An 18556-nucleotide genomic window follows, 5' to 3' on the forward strand; every position below is an offset into this window, starting at 1 on the left:
CAATTGATCACTTCCCTCAGATTTATTATTTCAAATATTTATAGAAAAAATGTTTCATATGCTATAACTATAGAACAATTTAAAAATAAAATATATGTTCATTGTATGGAAATAATTTAGTCGAGTCAATATTTATACTAAGTATTCATAATGTTAAATACACAATATCTATATGAATTAAAATACTTAGGGTTAAAATGGGCCTTTAATATGGATTAACTAATATTTTTAAATACACAATATCTATATGAATTAAAATACTTAGGGTTAAAATGGGCCTTTAATATGGATTAACTACGATATTTTAAAGCCCAACTTTTAGGCCCAATAAAATTAATTATATGATCACAAACAATGAACAGTTACACAAATCTCCCGCGAATTCACGATCAAATTGAGCAAAGAGCAAACCCTTCCTCCGCCACCGCACCGCCGTTCGCCGCCGAAATTCGAGAGTCTCTGACTCGCATCTGCTAGGTAAATCTCCTTCAACAGCTACATTTCAATTTCTCAACCGTGGAAACTTAGAAATTACACGTTTTTAGCGGTATAAACTTTTAATCTGTCGCGATTATGTTGTGATGTTGTTTGGGTAAAAGAGGCGTAGGATTTCAACTGTTGATTCGAACTGATGCGTTTGAAATTCAAAGCTGTTTTGAGTGCCTTTTGCTCTGTATAAGCTGTAATGTATAAAATTTTCGTTAATTTTATGTTAATCTTTTGGTATGGTAAATCAGCATGAAGGGAAGAGTTTTGGTTGTGTTTTGACATCTTCAGAATGTTGAATGGCTGGTATTTTGCTAAACCTAGTTTCCAAGTTGAATATTAACATGTGCAGAATGTTGGTATTTTGCAAAATCTAGTTTCCAAGTTGAGTATTAACATGTGCAGAATGTTGGTATTTTGCTAAATCTAGTTTCCAAGTTGAGGATTATAACATTTACAGAATGATGAATGACTGGTATTTTGCTAAAAACTAGTTTCCAAGTTGAGTATTGACATTTGCAAAATGATAGATGACTTGTATTTTGTTTAATCTAGTTTCTAAGTTGAGGATTATAACATATACAGAATGATGAATGACTGGTATTTTTGCTAAAACTAGCTTCCAAGTTGAGTATTGACATTTGAAAAATGATAGATGGCTTGTATTTTGTTTAATCTAGTTTCTAAGTTGAGTATTGATATTTGCAGAATGATGGATGACTGATATTTTGCTATATCTAGTTTCGTCCAAGTTGAGTATTAACTTTTGCAGATTGTTGAATGACTAATACTTTGCTATATCAAGTTTCCAAGTTGAGTATTAGCATTTTCCAAATGTTGAATGACTGATTTTGCTAAATCTTGTTTCCAAGTTGAGTATTGACATTTGCAACATGGTGGATGACTTGTATATTTGCTGAATCTAGTTTCTAAGTTGAGTATTGATATTTGCAGAATGATGGATGACTGATATTTTGCTATATCTTGTTTCCAAGTTGAGTATTAATTTTTGCAGATTGTTGAATGACTAATATTTTGCTATATCTAGTTTCCAAGTTGAGTATTAACATTTTCCAAATGTTGAATGACTGTATTTGGCTAAATCTAGTTTCCAAGTTGAGTATTGACATTGGTAGAATGATGCATGACTGATATTATGCTAAATCTAGTTTCCAAGTTGAGTATTGACATATGCAGAATGATGCTAAATCTACTGCGATATTGTGCCAGATTCTGTGATGGAGAAGTTTGTGGCGATATTCTGGGCCATCATAGGCTGCACCTGCAGCTTCCTTTGCCCCCTTTTCCTAGGGCGGGACGACTGGCCAGCCATTGGCGATACGAGCCGTGTTCAGCTGGTTGTGATGCTTGTTAGCTGCACTGCTGCAGCTGGCGCTTATCTCGCAGGATATGCATGCAGGCCCCGTGATACTGAGGGTACAGGGCTGAGGGATGCGCTTCTCCTCAGCATCTGTTGGATGGTCTTCGTGGCCTGTGACCCCTCGCCCAACACTGTGGGGCTCGTGTTGCTGTCTGAAGCTGTATACATGCTGCTGGAGATGGCCAGACCCATCTCTCAGATCTACATCATGCTATTCTGCTTTTACGGTGCTTACATACCTGTTATGACTGATGTTCTTCGTGATGGTTGGGATTGTCGCTACCTTACCCAGCCTCTGCTGCTCACTCAGCCCATGATCATTCACAGCTTAAGTTGTAAGATGTCACAGTTGCTAGAAGGAAAGAGAAAGAGAAAGAGAAAGAGGGAGTAGGAGTTTGGAGCTTAGCTTGGTGGTGTAGTTGTGAATCTTGACTGCTTGAATCTTAGTTTCTTACTTTTGCAAAGAAACTTGAATCTTGTTAATGAATTAGGAAATATGATGCTGGCTAGGTCTTGTGGCCCTTTGTGTAGCTTGAGCATGTAACGTTTTCCCGAATATGTACGTACCTCGACTTTTGTGCAGCGATGAATGTAGAAAAAATGTTGATAAAGTCTCATTGGTTTATATTTTGCTTATGTACAAACTAGTAGTGGAGCAATATTGTATTGACATTGATTTGGTATTGGAAAATTATGCTGTAAACAAGAACTTAGTTACTCAAACATTATTGTCTAACTAACTATACTGGTAAACGCAATAGTTACTCCTTTAATGGGTTTGACAGCATGTTGTATTGAGATTGATTCTTGGTATACTATAAAATTATAGTGTGTTGTGAACAAGAACTGAATTACTCAAGCATTATTGCCTAACTAAGTTAACTAACTATACGAAGAACGCAAAAGTTAAATCACGTCCTAATAGAAGTTATGGTGAATACAACACATAGATTTTATAGGATCAAGACATATACTCCCTCCGTCCCGCTTTAGGAGTCCCGGTTGAGATAAATTAATAAAAAATGCCTACAAAGTGTTAAAGTGGGTCCCAACATCCACTACAACTAATAAAAAAGTGTTAAAAGTGGATCCCAACATCCACTAAAACACTTATTTATTGGACACTCAATTAAAAGTGGGTCCCAACATCCACTACAATATTTATTTATTACACACTTAAACACTTTTTTCTTAAAACATGCGCCCGACTCAACCGGGACTCCTAAAGCGGGACGGAGGGAGTAATAAATAAGTTTTAATCATGTTTGGGATCAGTGGCGGATCCGGGGGGGCAGGAGGGGGCGGTCGCCCCTCCCCCGGCGGCCGTGAAGGTTGAATTATACCAAGGTTTTACCGGAAAAAGCCATGTTCGCCCCCTCCGCAGGAAAAAATTGAGAGAGAAAGAAGACTTGTTAACTGAGCGGCAGTGGGGATCGATCCAATATCAGAAGATGATTTGAGATAATAAAGTTATTGGAATATGAAGATAATGGTTTATTGCCGGAAATGGAGATTTTAAGCGCAGAGATTGAGTTAAGAAGACGAACAGTGGGTTGGGCCTAATTATTGGGAAATTTTGAGAAATTTGTGGACTGCAGTTATAGTTATTTATTAATAGACTCCACTTCTCAAGACAGTTAGTCATAAATATAATTACCGGACTTATTGCTAGAAATTTTATTACTTCAATTCTTAAATAACAAATGAAATTTACACAATAAATATTATTATGGGCATGTATTAAACATATTTTAGTTGATTATAACTTTAAACTTTATATAACTTTAAATTACTCCGGTAAAGTTATACTTTTGTAACAATTTTATAAACTAGTTTAATGTAAGTGATATTTTACAGAAATTTTATACCAAGTTAGTTTTCAAATGAAAACTTTAGCAACCTTTTTGTCCATTATTAATATTTGATAGAACCGTAAATATTTGGAACCAAAGCTAAGACACAAAATATGTATGACTATAAAGTTCTTTTGAGCAAAATATATGAAATCAATTTTAAACTTTAGTCTATCGAATATATCAAATATAGTAAGAAAATATGATAATAATTATGGGTGATGTTGTCGTTTATATGTACGAGAAGACGGCAAACAACGTTTTAAAGAACAAAATTCCGCCCCCTCCGAAAAATATTTCTGGATCCGCCACTGTTTGGGATGACTATGAATATAAGAATCCTAGTCAACAAGGTGATGCTCATAAGTCTTATCTTTCAAAATTCAAATGAGACGATGTTCACAGGTCATAAGCAGTCGCCAAACTCTAGACGAATTGATACTCATGGTCTGTATTGACTTTTCATGCCCAAAACGAGATGATACTTCAAAAATATATTTATAAATTTCAAATGAGATAGTAATCGTAAATCAGTTCTACTATTTTAAATATTTGAACAAAAAATAATTCATATGCTATAATTTAAAACAATGTAACAAATTATAGTGTTCAGAAATTTTCTAAAATGGATCATATTACTGAAATATACAATCCTCCATTAAAAGTTAATAAATGGGCCTACATGGGCTAATTTTATATTTTGAAGCCCAAATCATTAGGCCCGATAATATTATACGTGCGTATTTTAGCACAATAAAAGTTTGGATTCACAGTCTGCTTCCCCTGAGTTAAAGCTGTCGGACCTATTGTTTGAATCAGACCTTGCTGAGGTATTTACTTTGATTATTGTGTTTTATCTTATTTAATGAATTAATTATTTGTCACTGATCATTATCCTTTTTACAGATTTCTGATAAAGCATTTGTCACTCCTGATCTATCAATTATAACTAAGGAGAGTAGTCTTGAATGCAATGCTGAAAGCTCAATTAAAAGATGTTTGGAGCTGGATTTTGATAGTTGTGAAGATTCCTTTGGTGATATGTTGAAGAAGAAGAAGAAGGAAGACAGTGGTTCTGATTAGTTGAATGTTGAAACTATTGTGTTATGCTTATAGCTTTTGTATGTTTGATTTTTTCCATTTGCATTGTTGGATGGCTATTTCTAATGATTTATTATCATATTGAAGTTTATGAGATTTTATTACTATTTCAGTTATATTTTACTTCTAATAGTTATTAGTCATGCTTTCTAGACATATAACATTTAATATAATATATATCACCTAAAGTTATTCGTTACTGACATCTTTTCTTAAATTTTTAAAGTAGTAAATGTCTTTTTTAAATTGTATATAAGCATGTTCAAGTCTAAAATATAATCTCGTATAGAATGATAGAAAATCATGTCATAATTTAGAACTATAACTAATAACTAATAAGTACTCCCTCCGTCCCGCTTTAGCAGTCCCATTGACTTTTCTGCACTTGTTTTGTAAAAATGATAATAAATAGTTAAAGTGGAGAAATAATAAAGTAAAAAAGAGAATAATATAGATAAGACTCTTCTCTATATTATTCTCTTTTTTACTTTATTATTTCTCCACTTTAACTATTTATTATCATTTTTACAAAACGAGTGCAGAAAAGTCAATGGGACTGCTAAAGCGGGACAGGGGGAGTAATAAAGTAACGGAGGACTTGGTAAAGAAAGTACCTTTCTGACTTTGTGTGAAGTAATACATGGTTTTTGTACTCTAAATCCACCATACTTCTTCCTGTCATGAAAGAATATATGTATTAAATAAATATAATTTATCTTATATACAAATTTATTCATTTATATAGTTTGAGACTAAATCAAATTATATCCAACATTTCAAACTACATGGCAATAATACCGAGTTTTCTTCAATATCTCTTATTATATCCAACATTTCAAACTACAAATTTATTCATTTATATAGTTTGAGACTAAATCAAATTATATCCAACATTTCAAACTACATGATTCAATATAAGAATCATGGCAATAATACCGAGTTTTCTTCTAGCTTAACTACATGTAATTTTTTTTTGGCAGCATTATCTTTATTTATAGCTAATAATAAATATCTCTTCCTAAAAATTTGAATATCACATATTAGCAGCATTATCTTTATTTATAGCTAATAATAAATATCTCATCCTAAAAATTTGAATATCACAAATTTGGAATTTGATTGTATCTCTTTCTGTAAGAATTTAACTGACTCCTAATATCATCAAAATAATTATCTTATAATTGTAACAATATATGTGTACTTTTTGTAATTTGTTTTCATTAATTGTTATGTTCATTAACTTTTTATGGTTGAAAATTTAATGTGTTGTAGCATATTTGTAGAGTCTCAAAAGTTGGTGAAGCTTGAAAGTTTTATTGGTACTTGTGTTTTCCTAAGGAGATAAAGCTATATCACCTATGTCCTCATTTGTATCAGCATTGGTTCAGGAATTCGTTAGGTTCATATTTTTCTTCTTTAACCTTTGCTGCTGCAGGTTTCTTCTCAAAGGGAACTGTAATTGTGTTTTTAAATATCCAATTACACATTACTGTTGAAGAAGAGATGAGTGAACATTAAACTAGGTGTGTTTTTATTCCCTTCATTTTAGTTTTGTCTTTTAAACTCTACCTTTTCATTTGCCCTTATTATGCTATGTTAATAATTGAAGCCAGTAGTAGTTTTAGGATTCCATATTAGTAAAAGTAGACTTTTATCTTTCATCTTTTATGTATTCTCTATAATAGTTTAGCAGAAATAACTATTTTGTTTAGTTTTTAAAGGCCCTTAATGAATCTATCACATTATGAAATACATTTAAGATGAAATTGATAGATAATTAAGAGAAACACATAACTTAATGAAGTTTCCTATCAAAACCATCACAATACCAAATTAAAGAACTCCAGACATAAGATCAATAGTTGTACCAAAAATTTGTTTCTCAATTAGTAATGCTCCTAATTCTACAACCACATACACTATATTTTTCACATTTTGGTTAGTGTTTTGATGTTCCATGTTGTAGCTACTGTTTTATGATGTTTTAATGATGTTTTATGTACATTATTGTACAACTTAATCAAATGAAGAAATTGAAGAAATCTATTATACAATAAAAGGTTCTATTGCTTATGAAACCCCAATTAATCAATCAGGTAAGTTGTATATACCTTAGATCAATGGCGGATCCAGAACATATAATCCGTGGGGTCGAAAATACTCCCTCCGTTATAAACGAGTTACGCTACATTCATTTTTGGGACGTCCCACCATAAGTAAGTCATTCCCTTAAAGCAAAAAATCTTCCCTCTTACTTTGTTTTCTCAAATACTTTATTCTTTCCACTCCTCTACTTTTCTCTATCTCATACTTTACTATCTCTAATTTAACTCGTTAAAATTTAATTCATTAAATCATATGCCAAAAAGAAATGACTCGATTATAACCGATGGAGGGAGTATAATATATAAATAATTATTTAAAAATCATTATATTTTAAGTAGTCACTAAATATTTGTATATACAATAGCCATTAAAATTCTCATTACCCAATATTTTAATAATAATTTCAAAAAATGAGTAAACAAAAAATATAATAAAATTGTAGTTGATGAAACGAAAATTATAAAAATAATTTTTCTTAGTTAATCCACAAAATGAGCCAACCTATTAAACTACAAACATTTTTTTGGTGGCCCAACAAATAAGCATAAAATAGACCCAAATATTTCAATCATCTTTTTCATCCTTTCCAACATCAAATTTCTGCAACCCCTCCCCTTATCTCTTCCTCTATTCTTATTAGTATTGTTTCTCTTATTTTTTGGAAATGGGCGGAAGGCTTCGGGTTGAGTTGAAGCTGCCGCGGGGTCGAAGACGGAACTGCACCAGGTCGAAGGTCGAAGATGATGTTTTCCGGCAGTGTTCGGTGGACCGCCGGTGGGGTCGGCCGACCCCGCGCGACCCCACCTGGATCCGCCAGTGCCTTAGATAATACATTTGTTGTGTAATGGCATTGTAATCTTTATGTTTCCTTTGGTGATGTATTGTTCTCTTCTATTTACCTGTAAAACAGAATAATGTTAGAAGTATATCAATTAATTTTTTTAATCTAAAAAAATCATAGGAATATTCTATTACAAATTCTTATCTGATGAAACTATGATTTTCTTTGCTTTGATTTTCACACAATGAAATTTTGTTAGATTGTTGTTTTACCTTGGATTGAAAATCCTTCGATTTTTCACCAAAACCTTGGAATTAACCTTTGTCTTAGTTAGTTGCTGGATTTGTTTGAAGCTCTTCCTTCTCCCTTGCTTCTCCTTCGTCGGCCACCAGTTTTGGTGTTGGGAAATTCTATTTTTAGTTTGTAGCTGTTGATTGGAAACTTTTATAGCACTTCGCCCCCTCTTTTAATCCCGATCTTCGACCTCTGTAGCCGGTCTATCGATTTTGAGCGCGATTGTCGGTGTTGGTGTCTTTGGGCAATTGAAGAGTTTCTGTCAAATCCCCAGATAGGCGATTATGTTTGGGCAATTAAGTGCCGGCAATTGGTTAGCGGTTTCATTTTTGACTCCGATTTGTGATTTTTAGAAACTATCGGCATTGCATGATTGATGGAGTGTGTGTGTGTGTGTGTGATTTTGTGTTTGGCGTAGGAGACGATGTTGGTCCTCTATAAAGCAAATGCTTTGTATTTGCAATTGACACACGGCTACTCCTTAACTGTTAAAACCTATCTCATTTATTAAATTAAAACTTAGTATGTATAACAGTTAACTAAGACAATATTCATTTACTTCATGTTTCGACATTTTATAATTTGTGGTCATTTTGTAGTTTTTTGTTTTAATTTTAAAATATGTGTTGTTTACAACAATTGTATTAATGATGTAATATTTGGTGTAGGTATTGTTGATGTAACGGTTGAGAGTTCTTCAGTGCGGAGCAACATAGATAATGTTGAGTGTAATTTACTTGATGCGAATGAGAGTACTATCGCTAGCTCAAGTTTGGTTAAAAATGAAGGTATTTTTCTCGTTTTGATTGAAATATTTTTTTTATATATTTTTAGAATATTTAGTCATTATCTTTTAAATTATCCATTCCAATATTGTATTAGCAATATTGTAGTTTAGTTGTTAAAAAAAATGCAGTACTATTAATCATGAATATACAATCTTCAAATAAGGACAAATTTTTACCACGCTTTAATTATTTAGTTTAACTACCAACTATGTTTGCACATGTACAAGGTACTTTTACATTTTTTTTAGTTTTTAATTTTATACTGCCTTATTTCTTTACAGAATTTTGGGATATTGGTGACGCTTCGTTCACCTGTTCACATTGTGGTGCATGCTTTTGGTTTGAGGAACGTCTGGGCAAACCATATAAGGCCAAAAATCCTAAATATTCGCATTGTTGTATGAATGGGAATATTTAGATTCCTAATATGATATCTCCTCCTGAATTATTACATCAATTGATGTTTTCAAACGATCTGAAAAGTACCCACTATTTGAAAAATATTCGTTCTTACAATTCAATGTTTGGATTTACCTCAATGGGAGGTAAGGTTGATAATAGTATCAACACAGGTCGTTCACCTCCCGTCTTTCGATTGCATGGGCAAAATTATCACTTAATTGGTAGTTTATTGCCTTCAGATGGTTGCGATCCAAAGTTTGCTCAATTGTACATCTATAATACTGAGAACGAGGTCAATAATAGAATAAAGTCTGTTGGGTATGTTTTTCTGGGAGCTACTCTTAAATTTGAAGTTATTAAATTAAGACTTTTTGTCATTATTTGATTCAATAATATCTCGATTTTTCAGGAGGAGTGTTGCCGACAATGATCTTCATTCAGAAATAGTTGGTGATATTCAGAATATGTTGGATGAAAACAATGTTTTGGTACAATCATTCCGAATGGTCAAAGAAAAGATTAATCAAGAAAATCAACCCAATGTAAGTTTAAGGTTGCTCGGTAAGAGAACTAGGGATGGAAGAACTTATAACCTACCTTCTGTCTCTGAGGTTGTTGTTCTTGTGGTGGGTGATTTTGATGAAGCCTTGGGTGATAGAGATATTATTGTTGAGACTCAATCAAGGCAACTGCAGCGTATTAGTGAACTTCATCCTTCTTATCTTGGTCTTCAATATCCACTTATTTTCGCTTATGGCGAGGATGGTTATAAAGAAGATATTGGTTTTTTCAATTGTAGAAATTCTTCCTCGACCCGTAGAAAGAAAGTTAGCCCAAAAGAATATTTTTCGTATCGGTTGCATGAGAGAATTGGTGAGTGTAACATTATTTTTTACTCTCGACGATTATTTCAACAATTTATCGTGGATGCCTATACGATGATCGAGTGTGGACGACTAAGATTCATTCGATCTAACCAGAAAAAGCTACGGGCTGAAATGTATAATGGTTTGGCTGAGGCTGTTCTTCGAGGGGAGACAGATGGCTCCAAACATGGAAAACGAGTGATCTTGCCTTCCAGTTTTGTTGGTGGTGCACGCTATATGATTCAGAATTACCAGGATGCCATGTCAATTTGTAGATGGTTTGGGTATCCAAATTTGTTTATTACATTTACATGTAATCCTAAGTGGCCTGAGATAGTTAGATTTGTTGAATCCAAGGGGCTGAAGTCGGAGCATCGACCAGATATTGTTTGCAGGATTTTTAAAGTAAAGTTGGATAATATGATAAGAGATCTTAAGACAAAAAAAAAAATTTGGTGCTGTCAAAGCAGGTTTGGTTACATTTTTTATAATTCTATATTTGCATCGTTTAATTACGTTTCTTATTTTCTCTGATGACTAATATGTTGTTTAAATTTTTCTCGCAGTTGTCTATACTGTTGAATTTCAGAAGCGTGGATTGCTCCATGCTCATATCCTACTTTTTCTAAGCAATGAGGACAAACAACCTCATCCTCGACGCATTGATGAGATTATTTTTGCTGAACTCCCTGATCCAGTAACTGGTCCCCTGTATTATGATAATGTCAAAGAATTCATGATGCATGGGCCATGTGGTGTTATTCGAAAATCGTCTCCGTGCATGGTTAATGGTCGATGTTCCAAATATTTTCCAAAGAAATATATTGCATCCACGTCGTTTGACGATGATGGTTATCCTGTTTACAAACGTAGTGATAATGGTCGTGTTGTTTTGAAGGATGGTGTGCCATTAGATAATAGATACGTTGTTCCTCACAATCGGTTTCTCCTAATGAAATATCGTGGTCATATCAATGTTGAGTGGTGCAATCAATCACAATCTATCAAATATTTATTTAAATACATAAATAAGGGATATGATCGTGTGACAACATCCTTTTTTCAATCTGGTGCCGAGGGTGCTGAACCAAATTTGGATGAAGTCAGTTTGTATTACGATTGTAGATATATATCGTCATGTGAAGCTGCTTGGAGAATACTTGGATTTGAGATTCAATATAAGGATCCTTCTGTTGAAAGATTGAGTTTTCATCTTCCAAATGAGCAACATGTTATTTTTGAGGAATCTGAGGATTTGGATGATGTTTTGAATCGTAAAACAATTCATGAAAGCAAGTTTTTGGCATGGATGCAAGCAAATAAGAAATATCCTGAAGGTAGAGATCTTACTTATGGTGAATATCCAACCAAATTTGTTTGGAAAACGGATCACTGGCAGCCTAGACAACAACGATTTTCTATTGGGAGGCTGTTTTATGTTGCTCCTGGTTCTGGTGATCTGTATTACTTCAGGTGTTTGTTGAATATTGTCAAGGGAGCTACATCATTTGAAGACATTAGATTTGTAAATGGTGTTCAATATGATTCATTTCGGGATGCTTGCTTTGCATTGGGGTTGTTGGATGACGATAAAGAGTATGTTGATGGCATTGTGGAGGCTTCTTTTTGGGCATCTGCGCATTCTCTAAGACTATTGTTTGTTAGTTTGTTGACCTCCGAATCTATTTCACGCCCTGATGTAGTTTGGCAAAGTTGTTGGAAATATTTGTCTGATGATGTTCTCTATAACCAACGAAAACTTTCAAATCATTCAGGTAACTTATAAGTGAAATCAATTTTGTTTTTGTTATTTATGTTAGGGATTTTTTTATTTATATCGTGAATTTAATTTACTATTTTTTCGGTATTTGTAGCTTTGATGCTCAATGATGATCAAATTCAGAGTTTCGCTTTGGCCGAGGTTGAGAAAATGTTGGCCAATGTTGGCAAAAGTTTGCGTAACTTCAGCTGTATGCCGTATCCAAATTCAGAGTATTTTGAAACTCCTGACAATAGATTGATCAGTGATGAGTTATGTTATGATCGTGAAGCTTTAGCAAGAGAACATTTGGAATTTGTATCCAAGTTCACTCATGAACAACTTCATGTTTATGATACAATAATGTCAAGTGTTGATTTAAATGCTGGGAGAATGTTTTTTGTATATGGCTATGGAGGTACTGGTAAAACTTTCATATGGATGACATTGTCTGCAGGGATTCGTTCGAAGGGTGATATTGTTTTGAATGTCGCTTCCAGTGGAATAGCTTCTTTATTATTTGCCCGGTGGTAGAACGGCCCATTCCCGCTTTAAGATTCCTATCAATGTGAATGAAGATTCGATGTGCAATATAAAACCAGGGAGTGCACTTGCTGAGCTCATTTTGAGAGCTAAACTTATTATATGGGATGAAGCTCCAATGATCCATAAACATTGTATAGAAGCCGTGGATAGGAGTTTCAGAGATATTATGCGTGGATGTAATGAGTTTAGTATGGACCAACCTTTTGGTGGAAAAACTGTAGTTTTTGGTGGTGACTTTAGACAAATTTTACCAGTTATTCCTAATGGTACAAGGCAAGACGTTGTCAATGCTACCGTTAACTCTTCTTATCTTTGGAGGAGTTGTACAGTTTTGAGGTTGACAAAAAACATGAGACTATTGAGTGTTCAATATGGTGATGAAGCCTCCAAGTTAGAGGCTTTTTCCTCTTGGGTTGCCTCTATTGGAGATGGGGTTATTGGTGGTCCAAATGATGGTGAAGTATCTATTCATCTTCCTTCTGACATTGTTTTGTCTAATTCTGGAGATCCTCTTAGAACCATTATTTCCAACATATATCCTTCGTATATGAATCCCCACGAGTTAAGTAATTCTTTGCATGGTCGTGCAATACTTGCTCCTACTTTAGAGGTAGTTGATGAGGTTAATCAATTCATGATTTCATTGGATCAGTCTCAAGGTCGAGTTTATTTGAGCTCTGATAGTATATCAAACTCTGATTTGACATCAAATGGCTTTGCTGAGATTCATACAGTTGAATTTTTGAATAATTTGAAATGTTCAGGTACTCCTAATCATGAATTGTTGCTGAAAGTTGGTACTCCAGTGATGTTGTTAAGGAACATAGATCCTTCTAATGGTTTTTGTAATGGCACCCGATTGATTATTACACGTTTAGGTGACTATGTTTTGGAGGGACAAGTATTGACTGGTCATAATGTTGGTCTTAAGGTGTTGATTCCTCGAATGACTTTAATACCATCTGATCCATCGTTGCCATTCAAATTCCAACGACGACAATTTCCATTAACTGTGTCTTATGCAATGACTATTAACAAAAGTCAAGGTCAATCGCTTTCACATGTTGGATTGGTTCTGAAAAAGCCCGTTTTCAGTCATGGACAACTGTATGTTGCTGTATCAAGAGTCACAAGTCGTGATGGTTTGAAGATATTAGTTTGTAAAGATGATATTGATAGGAGTGAAGATTCTACTATTAATTTTGTTTACAAAGAAGTTTTTCAAAATTTATAAACTCATGGTTGTTGTTGTTACTATTGTACTTTCTATTTTTCTATTTTTGTGATTTTTGTTGTGGAAACTTATGATCTATTTATTTAGTTAAATTGTTAACTACTATTTTGTAATTCTGATTTTATTATATTGTTGATTTTATTATATTGTAATTGTGTAAGATTAGCCCTCAAAATTCATTTTAGTTGCACATTTCCTTATATACATTTTAATCAACGGACAGATAGTTTACTTCGCGGACAGAGATTGATATTTTTCTCCATATTGTATTTATATTTATTTTAAATTTTAAACTACTTACCAATTGTCTTCATTATTGAAAATCCTATGACCCGTGCATAGCACGGGTGTTAACACTAGTAATCATAAACTGTGAGCTAAACTCCTCCGCGAATTCACAAATTAGTAGTGGGATAACTTTTCTCGAAATCTCGGGCGATGATAACAAGGCATCGTGGCACGTCTCCATAATGCCTACTCTATTCGTCCTACAAGAATATGAACTTTCTAATTTTGGAAACACTTTTTTCTCTAATGAGGTGAGATTCATTCTCCAGATAGGTTATTTACCTTTTTTTTTCTATCTCTCTTTTACTTTATTAATTTTACATTAAAACATGTGTTGAATACAAAATGTATATTTTTTGGGATAGAGAGAGTATATTACAATATATCTCATTAATATTATCTTACTTCCACTTATGGGACTAATATAAATTTAGATCAATTGCATTTTAATTTATTACATATTGTTTAATGGATCGAACACCACCCATCTATATCCTATCTATATCCTAGTACTAACTAGTTTGAACCAACGGGTCGCAGCGCAGTTGGCAGCGCGGAGTTGTGGTGACCATGAGGTCACGGGTTCAAACTCCGCCATTCACTTGGAGACTTTCGGCCTTAATCCGCAAGCTCGGTCGAGCAGGATTAGTCGGATTCCGCCAAAAGGCGGATTCGGTACACCGTAGTTAAACAAAAAACGGATTCCGCCAAAAGGCGGATTCGGTACACCGTAGTTAAACAAAAAAAAAAAACTAGTTTGAGTAACAATGGGCCCTACAGTTTGGGCTTACCATTTTCATTTCTAAAGCCCAAATCCTTAGGCCCAATACCTTTGAACGTGATAATTTTTGTAGTCGTAGTACTACAAATCACACACCGTGCGTGAACTCTCCCGCGAATTCACAACGAAATTCAGCAAACCCTTCCTCCGCCACGCACCGCCGTTCGCCGTCGGAATTCGAGTGTCGCTAGCTAGCATCTGCTAGGTAACTCTCCCTCTGCATTTCAGTTTTGGAACGGTGTAGACTTAGAAATGTGTAGATTTTAGCTGAATAAACTTTTAAAATCTGTCGATTACGTTGTGATGCTTTTTTGGCTAACAGAGGCGTATGATTTGAATTGATGCGTCAGAAATTCAAATTTGTGATCATTTTTTGAACATTTCAGTGATAAATTATATCATAAATTTCTTATGATAATTTTTTGGGTGTAGTGCTATTAAGAGTGAGGGAAAAATGGGAATAGTTTTAGTTGAGCATTCACAAATGTTGAACAATTTAGCATTTCAGCTCCAGTTCCTTTTACTCTGTAAATAAAATGTACTCCTACTATAAATTTTCATTATTTTCATGATCATTTTTGGTTGGGAATTCACAAATGTTGATTGAATTAGTGTAAATTGATATCATTTCTGGACCAGATTCCACAATGCCGCTGCAGAAGTGGGCAAATAGCCCTACTCTGGCAATTTTTTGGGCTGCGATAGGCTGCATCTGCAGCCTCATTTGCCCCCTTTTCCTAGGGCTGGAGGATTGGCCTTCCACGGCTGATGTGAGCCGTGTTCGGATGCTGGTGATGCTTCTCAGCTGCACTGCTGCAGCTGGAGCGTATCGCGCGGGATATCTGCTCAGGCACCGTGGCATAATGAGGGACGAGCCTACGTTCTGTGTAATGCTGATGGAGTACTACATCACCACCTTCGCTTTTGTGGCCTTGTTTGTTGCGTTCTTCAACTGGGGCACTTGGCCCAACGTGGTCGGGCTGGAGTTGCTGTTTGTAGCTGTTTTCGTGCTGGTGGAGATGGCGCGGCCCATCCTTGAAATGTACACGCTGTTTTACTTGTATAGTATCCCCATTAGTGCAGGTCTTCATCGCCACGGTTGGGACTTTTTCTACCTCGGCTGGCCCATGCTCACCGTGCCCTTGACGCTCTTCCTCATCGGGTGGAGGATCACCATGCGGCTCGTTGCTGGGCCGGCTTTGGCTCGTGTGTGATCCGCCTCATCGGGTATTGGATGCTACTGTTGCTAGAAGGAATGGAGGAGCTTAGCTAGTAATGTAGTAGTGAATCTTGACTTGAATCTTATTTCTTATGCAAAGTAAGTTTAGATTTTGGTAATCAAGGGGTGTTGATATGATGCTAGGTCTTGTGGCCCATTGTTTAGCTTGAGCATCCATGGATTTTCCCAAATGTGTATGTACCACGACTTTTGTGCAGGAATGAACGTAGGAAAAAGTATTGGTAAAGTTTCGACTGATATATTTTACTTACAAACAAGTAACTCATGTACATGCATACATTACTAAATTTGCAATATAACAATCTTGACATAGTTTTTTCGTTAACGCACAAGATTCTCTATTCCAATCAAATCGAACTCTATAATTGATTATTCTATTTTAGTTGCAAATACAAATTCAAACTGTTTTTATTTATGTTTGCTTTTTTCATCAACTTATCTTGATTTTAGGATATTACAATGTATCCCAATGCAAACTTTGTCGGGAGTGAGTGGTTAGTTTCTAAGCAAATGGATGATCAAACCTTTCCAATATGCAAAAATATGCCAAGAGCACAATTTACAATCACGTAATGTATACGAAAACAAGCAAAGAAACAATAAAAAGCAACACCATGATTTACGTCCCTCTCTATGCTTAATGATCTTAGACAGGCAAGGGAAAATTAGAAATTTTGTGCATATTTCATGATTTTTTTTGGCCAAAATTGAGAATGGGTCAATTTTGTAGGAACAAATCAAAACATCTTTAGACTAATGTACTAAAGAAATAGACCAATTTTGGAAATTTATAAGAAATTGTTTGATTGTAAAGAGATTTTATCGAATCAATTAATTTATTTTCAACCTTGACTTCGCTAAGTAAAAAAGATTCAATTTTTATCTCCTCTTTTGATGAGACTGTATTTGGGTAGCATTTCTTCTTGTATAATTAGGATATATTTGAATTGGTAGATAAAAATATTTAGAGTGCATTTAATGGCATAATCTAGCGTTTGATATGTTAGTTAAATTTTCTGGGTGACCTGCACAATGGGAAAGAGCTCGTTGAATTAAGGCTGAAAAGAGTGTTTTATTATCATGAAAAAATATAAAAAAAGTTAGTTTTGAAATTTCCTACTATTATGTGATACTCCCTCCGCCCGTGATTAAATGTCTCATATTTGACTGGCACGGGTTTTAAGAAATTGTTTGAATTTATGTAGAAAAGTAGGTAAAAAAGTTAGTGGAATGTGGATCCTAACATATTAGTTTTAGTAATAAAATGTGAGTGGAATAAGTTATTGGAATGTAGAGTCCACTTGCCAAATAGAGTAAAAGTAAAATGAGGCATTTAATGACGGACGAACGAAAAAGAAAAAACAGGATATTTAATGGCGGACGAAGGGAGTATTAAATAACAAACCAAATATGTGTTATTAAAAACTACGAATAAAATACCATAAATAAAAATTAATTTTTTTTAAAAAAATATTTCTGCAAAATGATTGTATTTAAATCTAATTTTGCATGATATTATTCTGCGTTTCTGTATTTAAATTTAATTTTGCATAGATTAAAACTCCTTATCTAAATCTATAATTTATAGGGAAGTGATCAATTGTTAACTCATCATTTAATTGCTAACTACAACTAATTTAAGGTCATAGAATTTTAGAAAACGTGTGATCTATAATTTGCCATGTGTAATTTTCGTTTTTATTAATAAAATCAAAAAAGATAAAAAAAAACTCCAAATTAGGGTTTTGGATGAAAATGTCAATATAGTGTTTCGAAAATATTAACACAATGCTTTAAGAATGTCAACACAGTGCTTTAAAAATGTTAACACATTGCTTATACTGACATTTTACATGTATTATATTGACATATTTTATCTAGTATGTTGATATTTCTGCTGTACGAAAAAATTAAAAATTTTCGAATTTTTTTTCAAATGTTGACGTCGGAACATATGCATGTAGGATATCGTTGGAATCCTTAAATTATCTTTAATTTGATATATGTTATATGAATTTAAAGTGGGATTTCTTTTAAAAGTTAGTTATGAGTACTAATTAATTGACATTAATACCCCTATTGATATTTTTTGGAATTAATCCTATGGCCTTATTGACGTTTTTCGTTGATCGTATTGACATTTAGGAATTGATGATCTAAGCCCTTAATTTGAATATCTAATGGCTATTATTTAGTTGTAGTTAGCAATTAAGTTATAAGTTAGCAATATAACACTCTCCATAATTTATAATCTATAAATATATAAAGTTAAGGGGAGTGATCAATTGGTAACTTATCATTTAATTACTAACTACAACTAATTTAAGGCTATAGGATTTTCGAAACCATGTGGTTTACAATTTGTCACGTGTAATTTTCGTTTTTATTAATAAAATAAAAAAGAAAAAAAAAAACTCAAAATTAAGATTTTGGATGAAAATATCAAATCTATGGTAAAAATCTCTTCCCCTTCTTTAATTAGCCTACAAATTTCATAAATATCTCCCTCTCTCTCCCAAAAAGCGTCTAAATCTGAGGTAAAATCTCTTCCCCTATTAGAAATGTGTCACTCACCTCTTAAAAGGCCTCATAAGGGGGAGGGTTATCCACATGTGGGACAGAATTTAGAGAATTTAACACGCCCCCTCAC

The 18556-nt window shown here is 33.9% G+C and overlaps 3 protein-coding genes and 2 long non-coding RNA genes across 5 annotated transcripts; 4 read left to right on the forward strand and 1 right to left on the reverse strand.

The window, feature by feature from the left end:
- Positions 1-384: 384 nt before the first annotated feature.
- Positions 385-2478, forward strand: LOC125216742 (uncharacterized). The gene is made up of 2 exons (XR_016136884.1): positions 385-477; positions 1717-2478. It is a non-coding gene; the product is annotated as an uncharacterized LOC125216742 (long non-coding RNA).
- Positions 2479-7369: 4891 nt separating this feature from the next.
- LOC148930766 (uncharacterized) lies at positions 7370-8462 on the reverse strand. Its single transcript, XR_016136722.1, has 2 exons — positions 7981-8462; positions 7370-7826 (listed from the first exon to the last, which is right to left on the reverse strand). It is a non-coding gene; the product is annotated as an uncharacterized LOC148930766 (long non-coding RNA).
- On the forward strand, positions 8188-10788 carry LOC125216555 (uncharacterized). The gene is made up of 5 exons (XM_089067753.1): positions 8188-8315; positions 8671-8790; positions 9072-9510; positions 9602-10528; positions 10625-10788. The coding sequence occupies exons 3-5, from the start codon at positions 9218-9220 to the stop codon at positions 10638-10640; spliced, it is 1236 nt and encodes a 411-aa protein (XP_088923879.1). The 5' UTR covers positions 8188-8315; positions 8671-8790; positions 9072-9217; the 3' UTR covers positions 10641-10788.
- A 9-nt stretch (positions 10789-10797) lies between these two features.
- On the forward strand, positions 10798-11844 carry LOC148930767 (uncharacterized). The gene has a single exon (XM_089066611.1). The coding sequence runs from the start codon at positions 10798-10800 to the stop codon at positions 11842-11844; it is 1047 nt and encodes a 348-aa protein (XP_088922737.1).
- A 2923-nt stretch (positions 11845-14767) lies between these two features.
- LOC148930768 (uncharacterized) lies at positions 14768-16110 on the forward strand. The gene is made up of 2 exons (XM_089066841.1): positions 14768-14871; positions 15306-16110. The coding sequence occupies exon 2, from the start codon at positions 15314-15316 to the stop codon at positions 15878-15880; it is 567 nt and encodes a 188-aa protein (XP_088922967.1). The 5' UTR covers positions 14768-14871; positions 15306-15313; the 3' UTR covers positions 15881-16110.
- The last annotated feature ends 2446 nt before the right edge of the window (positions 16111-18556 follow it).

The sequence above is a fragment of the Salvia hispanica genome, chromosome 3 (genome assembly GCF_029641045.1).
Source record: "Salvia hispanica isolate PSC_SH4W2 chromosome 3, Shi_PSC_v1, whole genome shotgun sequence".
In the NCBI taxonomy this organism is placed as follows: domain Eukaryota; kingdom Viridiplantae; phylum Streptophyta; class Magnoliopsida; order Lamiales; family Lamiaceae; genus Salvia; species Salvia hispanica.

Excerpts from the sequence above, each read along its gene's own strand:
- LOC148930768 (XM_089066841.1), top strand. The coding sequence starts at position 15,314 with ATGCCGCTGCAGAAGTGGGCAAATAGCCCTACTCTGGCAATTTTTTGG.
- LOC148930767 (XM_089066611.1), top strand. The coding sequence starts at position 10,798 with ATGCATGGGCCATGTGGTGTTATTCGAAAATCGTCTCCGTGCATGGTT.
- LOC125216555 (XM_089067753.1), top strand. The coding sequence starts at position 9,218 with ATGATATCTCCTCCTGAATTATTACATCAATTGATGTTTTCAAACGAT. Across the intron at positions 9,511-9,601 it reads AATAGAATAAAGTCTGTTGG|GAGGAGTGTTGCCGACAATG; the intron begins GTATGTTTTTCT and ends TCGATTTTTCAG.